Source organism: Phodopus roborovskii, unplaced genomic scaffold, assembly GCF_943737965.1.
Source record: "Phodopus roborovskii unplaced genomic scaffold, PHOROB, whole genome shotgun sequence".
Lineage (NCBI taxonomy): Eukaryota > Metazoa > Chordata > Mammalia > Rodentia > Cricetidae > Phodopus > Phodopus roborovskii.
The window spans coordinates 22800990-22816903 of NW_026126549.1; the positions used below are offsets into that span (position 1 = coordinate 22800990).

The 15914-nt window shown below is 34.4% G+C and overlaps 1 protein-coding gene across 2 annotated transcripts in view; it reads left to right on the forward strand.

The window, feature by feature from the left end:
* Wdr7 (WD repeat domain 7) overlaps positions 1-15914 on the forward strand; it is a 233874-nt gene that overhangs the window by 60088 nt on the left and 157872 nt on the right. Inside the window, exons 16-19 of one of the 2 annotated variants that reach the window (XM_051201101.1) lie at positions 1069-1157; positions 8649-8738; positions 11068-11186; positions 13113-13236. In XM_051201101.1, the coding sequence (XP_051057058.1) occupies positions 1069-1157; positions 8649-8738; positions 11068-11186; positions 13113-13236 (422 nt within the window). The remainder of the gene's footprint in view (positions 1-1068; positions 1158-8648; positions 8739-11067; positions 11187-13112; positions 13237-15914) is intronic. The other variant, XM_051201102.1, reaches the window with a different exon arrangement.

The following is a 15914-nucleotide window of genomic DNA, read 5'->3' on the forward strand; positions in this document are numbered from 1 at the left end:
CCTCAAACCATCTTGTGAAAGTTTGAACTGATATTCAGTTCAAATGTGTATGTGTTCACAGTGTTTCTCATTGTAATCTGTATGCAGGAATGATGTGTCCAGTGATTGGCTCTGAAGCATCCTAATAAGTACAGTCCAAATTTTTGTAACAGGGAAGAGAAAATAACTTTTAAAACAGACTGCTTTATAGACAGAATATTTTGTTGTTTTTACAATACTTAGCCTAAATGCTATTTCTCAAAGTTATGAAGACAGCTTATTATTATGCTTTATTAAAGTTAAGCATATCAGTTTTTTTTAACCTAAGAAGTACTTAGATAGCATTTATTTTGTGCCATGTTCTATTGTAATTATCCTGCCAAAATTCAGTGTTTTTAATCCTGTAAATACTTTTTTTTTCTTTCTTTTTTGGAGACAAGGTTTCTCTATGTAGCTCTGACTGCCCTAGAACTTGCTCTGTAGCCCAGGCTGGCCTTGAACTCACTGATTTACCTGCTTCTGTCTCCCGAGTGCTGGGATTAAAGGCATGTGCCACTACTATCCTGTCTGTAAATACTTTTATATAGGATGTTTTTGAGCTAGAATTCATAAGAAACACTTTACCACTAAACTCCAAGATTTCTCTATACTTTATTGCCATATATGTGGCTAAATACTTTTCAAATCAGTATATTGGTCCATGAATTTCTGGGTGCTAATGGGTAGGCTGAAATCCCAGTGTTAACAGAGAAGAGATGATAAGGAGTGATTTTTATCTGTCAGTTTTAGTTCATTGGAGTGTTCAAAAGTATGTGTTAAGACTAACAGAAAGCAAACATTTTAATTACAAACAATTGTATTACTACTTCATAATCATGTAGTTATTTTTGCCATAATTTGAAATGAACAACATAAATAGGTATAAAACTTAGAAAATGACCATCTTCTTGAAATAGTAAGTAAGTTGAAAATGTTCTGTGTATGTTTCTTTGCAATCTAGAGAATGACATTTTGAATAGTTCTGGAAATAAGAAAAATGTTCAATGTTTTCTTTTCTTTTCTTTTCTTTTTTTTCTTCTTATTTTAAAGGCCACCTAGACCAGGCACCCCAGACCTTTCTAAGGCAAGGGGTTCCCCTCCACCTTCCAGTAATATTGTGCAAGGACAGATTAAACAAGGTAAAATTAAATCTTACTAAGTAATTGACATGACATTTCAGCTGTAGGAACTGAGAAGGCATTACTAATGTATAATCATAATATTTTGTTTGTCTCAGATTGTTAAAAGAGAGAAAAGTTGTTATATTCCAGATGTAAATATGGATAATTAAGATGTCAGTTAAAAATAAATCAGATTTATTTGGAAATTGATAACTGAGCATATTTCAGATAATTTTATTATATGGTCTTTGGTCTAATTTGTATGTATTAGGGGCACCTTAACTTGACAACAGTAGTTACTGTGTGTGTCTTAAATTTGGAAGTTATACCTATTTTTAACTCTGCTTGGGAATGTTTGAAATCACAGATTTATGCTACAGTTTGTCTTCTCCTGTTTTCTAGTGGTGCTTACATTGCTATTCACAAGTCAAAATGCCTATTAAACTGTTCTTTTGTTTTTAAATAATAACATACAATAACTTTCATTTTTAGCTTTGTTTTTCAATAGGGTGTAGGAGAGGAAAGGCTGAATTTCTTTTCCTATTGAAATTAATTCTAAACATTTCTGTGAATTAATATGCACAGTTGTCCTGGAATGTATCTTTTATAGCCATTTAAAGGTCAGGGTGAAGCATAGGTTGTATATAAAACAGATGCATTCCCTATTTAGACTTGACTCTTAGCTGCTAAATAGCTCATCATGATATAAATATAGTCTAGAATTAGAAAAAGCAGCAGCCCTTACAATAAAGTACTTCTGGAATTTCAAATAAAGGGGACCTAGTTAGCTTCATCAAAGCTTTTCTGATGACCACCCCCCTTTTTAATTTTTAAGTTTTAAATGTGTGTTTTGTTTTTTTGTTTTTGCTTTAACACTGTCTGCATTTAAATTTATAAACTTTATGATTTAATTTGTACTTCTTGAGATTTACGTGAGTTTTGTTCACTGTATGGTATATATGTTCTTTTCTGTTTGGCCTCTACTGTCAAATTTATTGCAAGTTTTATTGCGTTAGAATTGTAGTTTGTTATTGTTATTGCTGTGTTATTCTGTTGAATGAATAGACCCCAATTTATGCATATTTTCCCTATTTAGATTTTCTTTTGAGATGACCTATATTGCATTAAGGAGATAACCCTATATTTCTAAGTTTTTTATTTAATTTATTATTTTACATGCCAATCCCAGTTCCCTTTCCCTCCCTCCCTCCCTCCCTCCCTCCCTCCCTCCCTCCCTCCCTCCCTCCCTCCCTCTCTCCCTCACTCATACCCTCTCTGCCCTTGAAGAAACCATCCTGAATGAGGTAACCCAGTCACAAAAAAGAGGAACATAGTATATACTCACTCATATATGGATTTTAGACCTATTCCTAATTTTTTAAGATTCTAATTTTACTATTAGTAGATGTTAAATTTAGACAGATTTTCTTTCTGCATCTGTTGAAATTATATGATTTTGCTCCTTTATTATCCTCATAAGATAATATTGACTTTTGGTTTCTTCCTGATGACTTACCCATTTTATAGATTATTAAATACAACTAGTAAAATTTTAAGATGTGCGGTGTCCATGGGAATTTTAGAGTGTAGTTTAATTTCTGGTAATGGCTGTCTGTAGTTGGTAACAGGGTAATGACCTCACTGAGTGAGTAAAAGGTGATCCTTTTCTTTGGACTTTACTGTGCTTTTTTTAAAATCCAGATTATCTAGTAGAAAAAATTTTTTAGACTCTTCTTTAAGACCCAGATATGCTTAATTTAATTCTGTGGTTTTCTGCTTTCAAATTATTTTATTTACAATTATTACCATCTTATTATTTGTATTTAAAATTCACCTCATGCTTTAAAGGGAATCTGAGGTTAATGACATGATTGTTAACCCTGATACCCTCATGGTTAGTGCTAAAATTCCTTTCTGAATATTGCTTGGTGGCAACTCCCACACTTTTCTATTGTTGTACTTTTATTAGTTTTTATTTATCAATTGGTAATTTACTGATGAGGTATTTGTTTTCCCAACATTTCCAAGATTTTCTAAGCATGTGTTTGGGTTCTCATTGGTAGTGAAATAACATTATGTCCATGATTCGAATCCTTTGGAATTTTCCCATTTTACTGTATTTACTTCTTTAAAAATAATTTTGTTTATTAGTGGCATGGATGTTTCAATATGTTTGTATATTTTAGAATTGCTAAATCAAGCTAATTATTATTTGTATTACATTACCAGTGTGTACACATACATACGTGGTGTGTGTGTGTGAGTCTGTGTGTGGGCCTATGTTTGTGTACATGTAATCTATCTTGGTGAATATATAGTCTGGTGTTAGATTGAGTATTTTATAAAGTCAGGTCAAGTTGTTCTGTGATACTCCAATGTATAGTTGATCATTTTTTGCCTACTTGTCTCTATTAAGTAGATGAGGTGATTGAAGCCTGAGACCATAATTATTTATTTGCTTATGCTTCCTTATACTTCTGGAAGATTTTTTCATGTTTATTTTAAAAACTCACATAATAGGCACATAATAGGCCTAATTTGATTTGATTGTTTTGAGACAGGGGCTTTCTATGTAGCACTGGCTGTCCTGGAACTCGCTCTGTGTGTCTATGTGTATTTCCATGTCCACATGTGCCATGGAGTAGATGTGGAAGTCAGAGGACAAACTACTGGAGATCTCAGGTCTTTAGCTTGACTGAACCTGCCTCTGCCCACTAAACGCTCACACCAAACTACTTTCTTGCCCCCTCCCAGATTTGGATTTAATTTTTATTATAGTAGTATCAGTTTAATTAGTTATTTTTCATCAGGGTGTGAACTTTCTTTAATCCCATTTTTATGTATTTTTGACTTGGGTAATGATTTTTACATGTTTCCTATCTCACTTTGAATTGTGGTATTATCTAATTATTGTCTTATCCTTTTGCTTTTTCTGAGTTTGTTTTTAATTGTTCTTATTATGAACTATATTTTCCTGCCTCTGTAAATTTTCACACTTGATTAACATGACAGGTACTTAAAATTTTGTCAGACAGCCAGGCAGTGATGGCACATGCTCTACGTAAGGTAAATTATTCCCTATTACTGAGGCAAGATCTTCTTAGGACTCTATGAAATGTTCCCTCCTTCTGAGGATTTCCAAGAGGCTGCTGGAGAAAGGCACTGTTGTGGGCTTTCCAATGTTCCATTCTCCCTTCCTCTCTATCTCCCTTCCTCATTAGTTTCCTGAAGCGTCTGCTTGGTCCTCTGCTAGAACCTGGGGAGACCCTTCTGCACAGCTTTAGCCCAAGCATCCACTTTCCCTCTTCTCCAGCCTTTAATTTCTCTTCCTTTCTCCCTAGACTCCCAGCTTTGTGTTCCATGCTCACTGAGTTTAGATTCTCTGTGTTTTGACTTATGAGCCCTGTCAAGTTGATGAAACAGGCCAATTATAGGGTTCACTTTGTCTCATATATATGAAAGAAAAATTTACATTAAAGATAAAGATAAAAAGTAACATGTTAGTTCCAAGCACAAAATTTTAAGGAATTCTTGGATTCATCCAGTACTCTATCCACTTCAAGCCTAGATTTCTGCTATTGCCCTGGAAAAGACAGTGATAAACTATTGGTTGGTTCATGTAAATGTTTCCCAAGAATGCCTAACAAGGGCTGCTTTCCATTTCTTACTGTAGATGATAATAATTCAGCCCATTATCTGAAAATAAATTTGCAAACAGTGTACTATAACTTTACATTGTTCACTTGTGTGACTTCCTTGTGACCTTGCTACAACTTTTTGATCAGGTTTCTCTTCTCCAATTTTTCCCAGATTCATCCTATCTCCCTACCCACCCAACTTTATGCTCTTTCTCTCTGTATCTATTTCTTATTAAAAAACATAAACACACACACACACATACACACAGTAAAAACAAATAGGCAAAAGGCCAATATGACCAAAAACAAACAAAAAAATTAGAAAAGAAAGAAAATGAAACAAAAACTCTACAAAAACACCAGTGATTCTCTCTCTCTCTCTCTCTCTCTCTCTCTCTCTCTCTCTCTCTCTCTCTCTCTCTCCTCTCTCTCTCTCTCTCTCTCTCTCTCTCTCTCTCTCTCTCTCTCTCTCCTCTCTCTCTCCTCTCTCTCTCTCCTTTCTCTCTCTCTCTCTCCTCTCTCTCTCTCTCTCTCTCAGCTAACTACTAATACTAGCCATGGGACTTGCCCTGCAGTGTGGTTAACCTACCCAGTGACACTCACTTGGAGAAGACTGATTTTCCCTTGCCAGTGGGCATCACTTGTAGATAGCTTCTTGGTTAGTGGTGGAACCCTTTGTCTACTTCCCCCTCTTAGTGCTGGGACCCTGTCTGGCTTGAACATGTGCAGGTTTTATATATGCTGCTATGGTCTCTGTGAGTTCATATTTGTGTGGAAGACACTCTGTCCTTGGAGGCGTCCACCACCTCTGGTCCTTTCAACCTTTCCTCCTTCTCTTTCACATACATTCCTGAGCCCTGAGGGTAGGGACTTGATGAAGACATCCATTTAGGACTGAGTTCTCTAAAATCTCACATTCTTTTCACACTGCCCAATTGTGGACCTTTATGTTGATTCCCATCTATTTCAAAAAGAAGCTCATTTGAGGAGCATTAAAGGAGGCACTGATCTATGAGTATAACAGTATGTCATGAAGGGTTATTTTATTGCTATATTCCTTTAGCAGAATAATAGTATCAGGCTCTCCCTAGGCCTATAATCTGTCTATCTAGTCTTAGGTTTTTGGCCTCTTTAGCAGTGTCAGGTGTGAGTTCCTTAAGCATTGTCATTATTTTTCTGTATTTTTAGATGTTCTCCCCCCTGCCCCGTGAAAATGTATGGGCTCTTTGTGCTTATAAACTAGAAGACTTTTGAGATTTAGACCAATATGTAAAGAGCCTTTGTCATTGAAAATGTTAATCTCTGTTGCATACTTGTTACTCATATCACAATAGGAGTAGAAGAAAGGTGGAGTTTAGGGTCAGCCTCGAATGCAAACTGAAAAAAGGATCTATTCAAACAGAGAGCATAGATATTATAATGTTGAAAACACACGTTAATGCTAGTGAAAGAAAAGCTGGAGCAAATATTTACAGGCATATCTTATACAAGTTTGCTATAATGATCAAGTTTTCCATGGGATGGTAGGCAGTTGATGAAGCTCTGAGCTATAATAATTATGTTCGTAAAGGACCCTCCCTAGCAGAATAATAGAGTCTGTGTCTCTTTGGCCTCTTTCCATAATGCAAGAAAAAGAAAATCATAGTGGCACTTCAACTTTTCTACCTTAGGAAGATGCGCAAATACGATTTATGCTTAACCCGTCAGTATTAATCACAGAACTTTTCAGGTCTGTCATTTACTATTAAACCTTGAGTGTTTTGAGTGATACATTTTCTTCTAGTTTCACAGTTTTCTATATGTAGACATCTGTAAAAAGCTGTGACAAGAGTTTAATTTCTCAGTGAACTGTAAGTGTATTTCTAGATTTTGCCATTCCAGTTGTGAGATGCTGTAAGTTAAAAAAAAAAATATTAATGCTGGTCCAAAGATTTTTAAAGCTTAGTAAACCTAATCCCTTATTTTTATTACTTGGTTTGTAGCATTCATAGGATTTTTTTTTAAGTGTCAACATAAATGCCTATTTCTGTTCCTATTAAACAATATTCCAAAGTTATAATATCAATAATTTTTTTCTCTTTTATAAATAGTTGATCTTCATGTCCTAGTATATGTATTCAAGCAGATTTGCCAGCTGTGTTTCTGTTTTGTTTGTTTGAGAAAGCATCAAAGTTTAATTGCATTTATTTGACATAGTGGATAATGCCAGCCACTACTGAAATTTTATTGGTTTATTTTGCACTTTCTCATCCTCTCATCCTATAGAACTAGGGTGAAATCAAGCAGAATTAATACAGATTTTTCAGAGATTGTGAGAAGGGACTTGCAGTGAAGGCTGGAGTGCAGCCAGCTGCATTATATACACAAGCAATTTCCTCTAAGCACACTTCATGCAAACATTAATAATAAACATTTAAAAATTTGACATCACTGTTTGTACTGTTAGGGTACCCCAGAGCAGGCTGCTCAGCATTTTTGGTGGCATGAAGTTCAGCCACAGGGAGCATCCCCCTTTGCTGGCAGTACTAACAAGATTTTTACATGGGGAGGTAAATGTTATGTTACTGAATTTTTAATTAAATTAAATTTAATTAAAGAGGAATTTAAAAATAAAAATTTCAGTGGATTGTATTAAATTATTTTGTATTCTTAAGAGTATAGTGGTAATTTTAGATATTATGACATATAATTGATAATTATAACACAAAATAGTCATAGCTTTATAATAAACAAAACCCAAGTCTGTCATAATAAAAAAGCATTGTTGTTTTCCACATAAAAGTTCCATGTGTAGGAGAAGTGTGGATCTAGTTTTTCTTCTCCTACTGTTCACAGACTTCTTTTGGTTCTACTGGTCACCTCACACGTGCCTGAATGACATTTGTGTGAAAATTATAAAAAAGTTGCTTTCCTGCAGCTGTCCCATCATAACAAAAGAACTTCACTGCATGAAAAGCAAACATATCATCCAGCAGACAATGCCTGATCCGCTCAGGAGCCCAAACCTATTGCTGCTCAGTGACAAAAGAAAGGAGAGGGATTAATTTGAAGATGCTTGTGCATGACATATGGTAATTTTTTTATAAGAAGGAAGTGCCAATTGATGACCTCTAAATCTTAACATTGACCCCCAGTTGTAGAATGTGTATGCCATAAGGTCCTTGGGCTTTTTCATATGATAATTTAAGCTGCAACATTTTCCTAGGAGTACAACTCTTTTGGGTTGGTGGAGGGAATTGGTTCATCCATTGTCTAAGAACTGCATAGTTTATCATTGTTTTTGTGCATAAATTTTTAAAGTGAATCAACTGTATTAAGATTCTTCCAAGAAGAGTTTAATGTAACATACTATGTATGTTTTTTACAAGTTGGTACATTTGAAATCGAGTTCTTATGTACGTGTAGAGAATCGAAATGCCATTTAGTATTCTTTTGCGATACTTAAAATACTTTCTTTTGCGATACTTAAAAGTACTTTACACATAATATTAGAGAATAAGCTGTTCGAAAAATATCAACTGTATGAAGGCCACATAAAGTTTTCTCTATCATATGTTTTAGAGGCTGGATAATTCTTAAAATGTAGTTTTTCTTGTTTTGTGGTTGTGCTTTTTAATAAGATTTGCTTTATTGTGGATGTATAAAATAAAATAGATCTTGGCTTTAAGTGGAAGTTGAACTACATTGAGAGGCACTGTCTCTGTAGTACTTTCTAATGAGCATTCCCTTCCAATTAAAACATCATTTTTTAGTTGTATGTTCACTATATTTTGCTAACTTTGTTTTCATTCTTCACTAATACTGAGCTTTTTTTCAGAAACTGCTGTACCTCAAATCTTTCCTCTTTCTTTCTCCTATTTTTCTCTGCAAGTTGCTGCACCTGTCGTTTCTGCTCGGTCTGATGCTGATCACTCTGGCTCTGCCTCTCCCGCTTTACACACCTGTTTCTTAGTAAATGAAGGTATTCTCTCTCACTTTGTATCTACTGCCTTTCTGTCTCTGCTTTGGCCTGATCAACTTATTCTTTTGTATCTGATTTATATCTCCATCTGCTTTATTTTGTGAGTCCTGAGGTTCCCATTTTGCAACTTTATTTTCTGAACTCAATGCCAGGTGCTAAATGTAAATACTGTGATGTTCCCTCCTACCTAGAGAAAACCATGTCAGCCATCACCTACACAGCTACAGGAGAGTAGGGACATGAAGCTTGCTTGTGAAGTCTTGGTTAAAAGGTTGATTGTCACTGCGGTTTTTGCCATTTGATTTGTGGCATTAACGATCCTAAACTTCTTTTACAAGTACAATTAGTGTATGAGAAGCAATGTGCTGTCTTTACACAACCATATGCTCTAGTAAAAGATGAGTGAGACTGTTACTTTACATTCTCACCGGAAAAGTCTTCAGGTTGATTACATTAGCTGATGGGAATTCACCTATCCTTATACTGTTTCTGCTTCAGGCAGAGACACGGAGTTCTATAATTTAAGACTTTGGATTGTGTTGGATTAGAATATCCTTCTTGTTGTGTAGTTACACAAATAGAAAATAATTTTGGAGCTCTGAAACTGCGAATGGAACATGCAAACATTTGCTGGTTTTACTGTCTTAGCATCATTTAAACCTGGAATGTCATGGTGCTCGTGAGTTCTATGTTACCCATTTTCTCCAATGTGGTCTTGACCTTTACTACCTTGTGTAAAACAAAGAGGAAGAACTTTACAAAATCTAAAATATCACTGAAAATGGTCTGACTCTTCACCAAAGCTAATATTGAAAGGCCATTCAAACAAAGGGAATGTTAGATTGCTTGTGAAGCCCAGATCACCTGTTGCATGTAGTGCTCCCCAGGGAAGAAAGAACGGAATTCAAAATGGCAAAATCATTGTTTGTTTGGTTTCCCTGTCAGAGGACTATGTTAAAGCTTGAATGTGAAGACTGGATTGGAATAATTAGAATCATATTTGTTGAGTCATTTTAAAAAATACTTCTTAATTTAAAATATGTTGTAGGGCTTTTGTAAGAATCATCATGTGTTAAAGCTAACTCATAAGTAGTTCCATAACACATCTGTGAAACATTAAAACATATTAAGAAATTACTCATTAGAGATATATATGTATCTACATATAAGTATATATCCTTGTGTTATAAATTTCAATATGAAATGTGTATCTATCACCTAAATTATTACAGTTATATATTTGTTATCAGTTGATGAGAATTTCTTTGCTGAATGGATGGATCTAAGTAGGTGACTTTTCTCTCTTTTTAGAATTTCAGAGATCATTTTATATTTTATCAAAGGTTTTCATTATTACTTTAGAAGAATACAGTTTTAGTTCCTTCAAAGCATAAAACTGTTAAATTTCTGTGCTCACATATAATATATTACAAGTGACAGTGAATGATTTTTCACCCATTCTTGATTATTTGTTTTTAGATGTTATCCTTGAGAAAAAAAATAGAAAAATACTGTGAACCAATAATGACCTCATAGATAATTCATTATATATGCAGTTTTGCACACTTGTGAAATAACTCATAAAAAGCTATATACTAGTAGAGTGGTGGATACCATGTGTCTTTCTCAAATAATTATGTTTCATATCAAGAGTCAGACATCTGGAAAAAATAACTTGATTTTAAGTTATAATCAGGGATGCTTAAGGTAAATTTTGGATTTTCAAGTTTTTAATTTTGTGGAATGTCATCATTCAGTTTTCCTTTAAACATTGACATTTTGCTATTTAGTTTTGATTGTAACTAAGTTTATGACTCATTTAATAAGAGAGGGGGTCTGTAAATATCTTAATTTAAGCCCCCGATGAAAAGGGAAGACACCCCATTTGGCTGGTGTGTTTGCAGCACGCAGATGGCCATGCCTTAAGTGACTGAACCTATCTTTGTGAATGCCCTTTTGCGTGGCAACAAGCTCACGTGTCTAGATAGCCTCACATGTGTTATATCTATCCTTTACCATCTTCTAATACTTTTAGTTTAGAAAATCTTTCTAGGAATATACTTTTTTTTTTAAATTTGGCAAAACTGTGTATGGAAAATTGTTTTTATTGGTTTTAAAATCTTCAAAGTTCTCATATGTCACCAAATACATGACTGAGGGATGAAATACATTTCATGATGTCGTGGTACATACTAGTATTAAACTAAAATGATTTATAGCATAATTTCATAGACCTTTGTTTTTGATGAATATATATAAATAAAAACTTTATATTTACCGGAGAATACCAAGATGTCTAATGTATTTGCTGTATGTAACCTCTTGATAGGATGGAGCCAGTTAGCTGCCATGCACTGTGTTATGCTGCCTGACCTGCTGGGGTTGGATAAATTTAGGCCTCCCCTTCTGGAGATGCTAGCTCGAAGATGGCAAGATCGATGCTTGGAGGTAATGTTGATGTTATAAGGAAGATAAATTGCTCCAATAACAAAAGTAATGTTTATCTCATCTGTCCCTATCACTTACTCATTCCATTGTAAAAAAATATGGATTCAAGACTTCCATGTTTTACATCCTTTGTTTCTATAGTAAACAGTAAATGTTCCTTAGTTTATTTATTTAATTTTGAAAGAATTCATTGAGTGTTTCATTAAAAGTTTAATATACCCTATAGTATTATTTCCTAAGTAATAGTTTCCATAGCGATAATACACTCACATGAAAAGGACATATACCCACTACCCCCATGAATGCATATTCAGGATAATCCCTTCCATCAAATTCCAAATGAGTAGTTAGAGGCCAATGGAAGGTCCTGTGTTCTAGTAAAACAAGACAGTCATTGGAATTAAAATAGAGTTGGATTAAATGTCAGTGACAGCAATTACTTACTTTGTAACCCTGGATACTTTGATTATACTATTTGGTGATAATTTATAAAGTAGAGACAATAGTGTAATTCTGACGAGAACACACATGTTACTAGGCAGTTTTGCTGCATGAACGTCATAATTTGTATGTATATATACTCAGTGAATGGCCATGATGTCACCGAGAAGTAATTCTATAGGACCTCTGTATATCTGGCCTATTGCTGGCTAAAGCATCACAACATTTCAAGCTATTTGCCTGTTCCGGTCTCTGAGTGACCTCCACACAGAACTGAAGTGTACAGAAACTAAAGTTTTCATTGAATAATCTTTTAATTTACTTTAGAAAACAATATATTTGTAAAGAACACTTTACTCAAACTCTTTAGATGAAACTGAGTTATCCCTTAAGTTATATATATAGTTAATAAATTGTATAAATTGATTGATACTTTGCTTAAAAATATACTAGCTTCTTTGGGCTTATGCCTGTGGTATTTCTGCTAAACCAAATTAAACTGAAAAATAAAAATATTGCATAGCCAATTGAAAAAAGTTGATATGATTTTGAAAAATGACTCCCTCTGTAGAACTGAAAGAGGTTACACAGGAATCTATTTACCCATTTTGTTTGTGTCTGAGTATATATGAATCCTATGGATTTATACCTATTGGATTGTATAAAAGATCAATGCTTGAGGCAATGTTGATGTGATAAAGTACATAACAAATATTAAAAAGGCTTGGTGAATTGTAAATTTCAAATCAAGAAATAATTTTTTGGAGACCTCTGTCATCTCACTGGCCTGGTGACTCAAGCATTATTATTCAGTGAGTGGCTTTAACGTATCTGCCTGCCCTCATCTCTTTCCTTTAGCTCTGAGTGAAATCGTAGTATATAAAGAATGTACTAGATAAGGTTAAGTTTCTTTTGGGTATTAGGGAAAACAATTTACTACTCCTAACATTGATTAAAAGAAAAAAAAAAACAACAACAATAGTAGTTACGTGGAAGTTTAATAATTGAAGGTGCTGTATTAGGGCATAAGAATGCTTTAGGAAATAAAGTTTTTAACATAAAGCTGAATATTTCCATTAAACTGGTCATTGGTGGTGCACACCTTTAATCCCAGCACTCGGGAGGCAGAGGCAGGCAGATTTCTGTGCGTTCTAGTCCATCCTGCTCTGAAGATCTAGTTCCAGGACAGGCTCCAAAGCAATATGGAGAAACATTGTCTCAAAAAACAAACAACAACAAAATATTTTCATTAGTTTAAAATTTTTTGAATGGCAGCATATTATATGATGTGTAGGATGCTACCATTTAATTACATTATTTTATAGATACTTGCTTCCTTATTTGATTTATGGTTTTTGTCATGTAAGTAAATAAGCTTTCTGTGCTTCCTAATTTTAGGTCACTATGACCTTTCTGGTCTGTGGATGTCACTTCACCAGCTGAAGTGCTTTCTTTTTTTCTCGTTTGCTTCTGTGATTCTCTTAGGTGAGAGAGGCTGCACAGGCCCTGCTTTTGGCAGAGCTGAGAAGAATTGAGCAGGCAGGACGGAAAGAAACTATTGATACCTGGGCTCCTTACTTACCTCAGTATATGGACCATGTCATCTCACGTAAGAATATTCATGCTTTTCTGAAAACCTTGGGTGACTCTGTGGGACGAGTACCAGACTCAAAAGTGTTCACATGAGCTAAAGTGAGAAGGGACATTAAATCCTGTTCTTTCTTGTTTGAATCTTGGTAGTTTAGAGTATGACAGTAAAATTGAACAAGATATAATAAATATCAGAATACCCACTAACAATCTGGCTCATTATGAAACTAATTCCGAGTAATAAAAGCAATCCCTGCCCTATTTAACCCTAGCTTTTTCCTCTTCCTGTTGCTTTGTTGGCCTTGTGGTTTCTGCTTGGTTCATATTGGTCTTGCGTTATGAGGTGCAGAGACCTTTTAAATTAACTTTACACAAATACTTGAAAAAAGAGAGATCTAGTAAAGTTACACCTGTGAATAGTGGGGAAAGAGAAAATTAGCAAGAGTTGTGGCTGATGAATCTTTCAATTTTGAACAAATTGGGTAACATTGCATTTTGGGGGAACTTTGTTGAAAATACAACTTTTGTCCTCATGCAGTTAGGTTACTTGTACACTGGGAAAAGGTTGTGTTTGTTAGCATAGTGTTTTTTTCTTTCTTAACAATGTTTGTCCTCAGTTTATTTGTTTTTCTAAATAGTTAATAATTAAAATTTTATTTTGATTTATGTTAGTTATAAGCTACTTCCAGCTTTTAACATAAAGTCTTCATTACACTCTAAAAAGATGTTTCACTATGAAATTTGGCTGAGATTTTAAACAGTCTTTCTCCACTGTTGATTGTTTGTGAAGAGAAGTACGTACCTACATCATAACCATATGTTATTCTAGCATTATATGCATTGTTTAAGAAGAGAAACAAAAGTAAGATTTTTAAACATTGTTAACTGTTAGAGCTGACTTGGTTGCCAGATCGGTCTGTGCTGACCTGTGATGTTTAATTAGGCATGTAACCTGGGGGACTTCACTAAAGATTTATTAGCCTCAATCTTTTCAGTTAAAAGTCAAGGTGATAGGAGGCTTGATAGAGTTGTGATGGTCACGGAATGAACTGACCCTTGATAAGTGTACAGACTGGTACCTAGCTCACAGTAAGCACTATTGATTTTTTTAGTAAATAAATACTTGAGACAAGTGTGGTCACATGTGCACATGACTAACGCATCAAGGGATAACAGTTCTAATTAAAACTTTTATCTATTTGAGGACCTGGATATTTATTGAGTGAACTTGTAAAGTATTTTAAACAAAAAGTTAAAATAACAGCATCAACAATAGCAACAACAAAAAACAACAACATAAACAAACCCTCTAAATCTAGGGACTCAGCAGAGTTTCAAAAAAAAATTTTTTTTTCTTCCTATCTGCTGTGATATGAATTGCCCAGCTCCTCCATGCCCTCCTTGCTACAACTTATCACCATTTCTGCAGTCATAAGCTAATAAACTCTCCTTCTCTAAAGAAAATTAATTTAGAATCTCTAACATGCTTGTAGTTTTTAAAGATAATAGCCTTAAAATTCTTTTGACAGTTTTTTTTTTTTTAAAGTAAAAACTTTATATCTGGGGACTGTAGTTTAGTGGTAGAGTGCTTGCCTATTTCTGTCCCCTAGCATTGCAAAAATAAAATATATTTGCATTAAGAACAAGCATAAAATAAAAATATAAAAGTAAGAATATACAAACAGTTAAGAAAGAAAGAAAAGAAAAACCCTCCACCTTAGTAATAAGTAACCTTAAACATGCTCCCTGTACCTGATGTGAGCATTAACTTTAGAAAGTACATTCTGATGGTTACCTGTGTTATAAACCTTGCTGAATAGAATGTGCTGAAGGGCCTGGGGAGATTCTTGGTTGGCAAAGCTCTTTTCATGTAAGCGCGAGGACAGTGTGCTGCTGTAATCCATCCCCTGGAGAAGCAGAGTTAGCGGGATCCTTGGTGCACTAACCCAATCAGTGATCTCCATATTTAGTGAGAAATCTTGTCTGAAAAATAACTCGAAGATCTATTAAGGGAGGCACCTCATGTTGTCCTCTGCCCTCAACATAGGGCTTTTTAAATTTATTTCTATGTACATTGGTGTTTTGCCTTTGTATACATCTGTGTGAGGGTGTTGGGTCCCCTGTAGCTGGAGTTACAGACAGTTGTTTTAATTTAGTCATTTTGATAACATGGTAAAGTAGATATTGTTGTTGTCATACCCTGTATATTTTCTTTCACATGAGGTAATAGGCTATGGTCACTGAAAATTTTTCTGAAGTTTCTTCAGCCACTTAAGTGACTGCTAGACTACAAAACTCATTTTTCGTACTCTCTCTTTATTCTATCTGGCTTACTCTAGCTTTCCTCGATCTTAACTGAGGATGGATGTATAAGAATAGAATAGACTAGACACTTGGCTTGCCTGGCACTACTACAAAATTGTGTCTTTGCCAGTCATATTTGCTTAACTGAAGCACAAAATGAAGTGGAAAATTGTCAGAAAAGTACTGTCTGGTATTTTTTAAATATATAAAGTAGTTTAGTCATAATTAAATTTAAAATTTTTTCATTGTGCAATTAAACCTTTTTTTACTTACGTATTTTACTTTCAAGTACTTCAAAAGTTATCTGAATCACCTAAAATTTCATATCTGCTATTGTGATTTGTGTGTTGCAAGAATAAATAGACATACATTCTACTAAACGTAACTAAAACC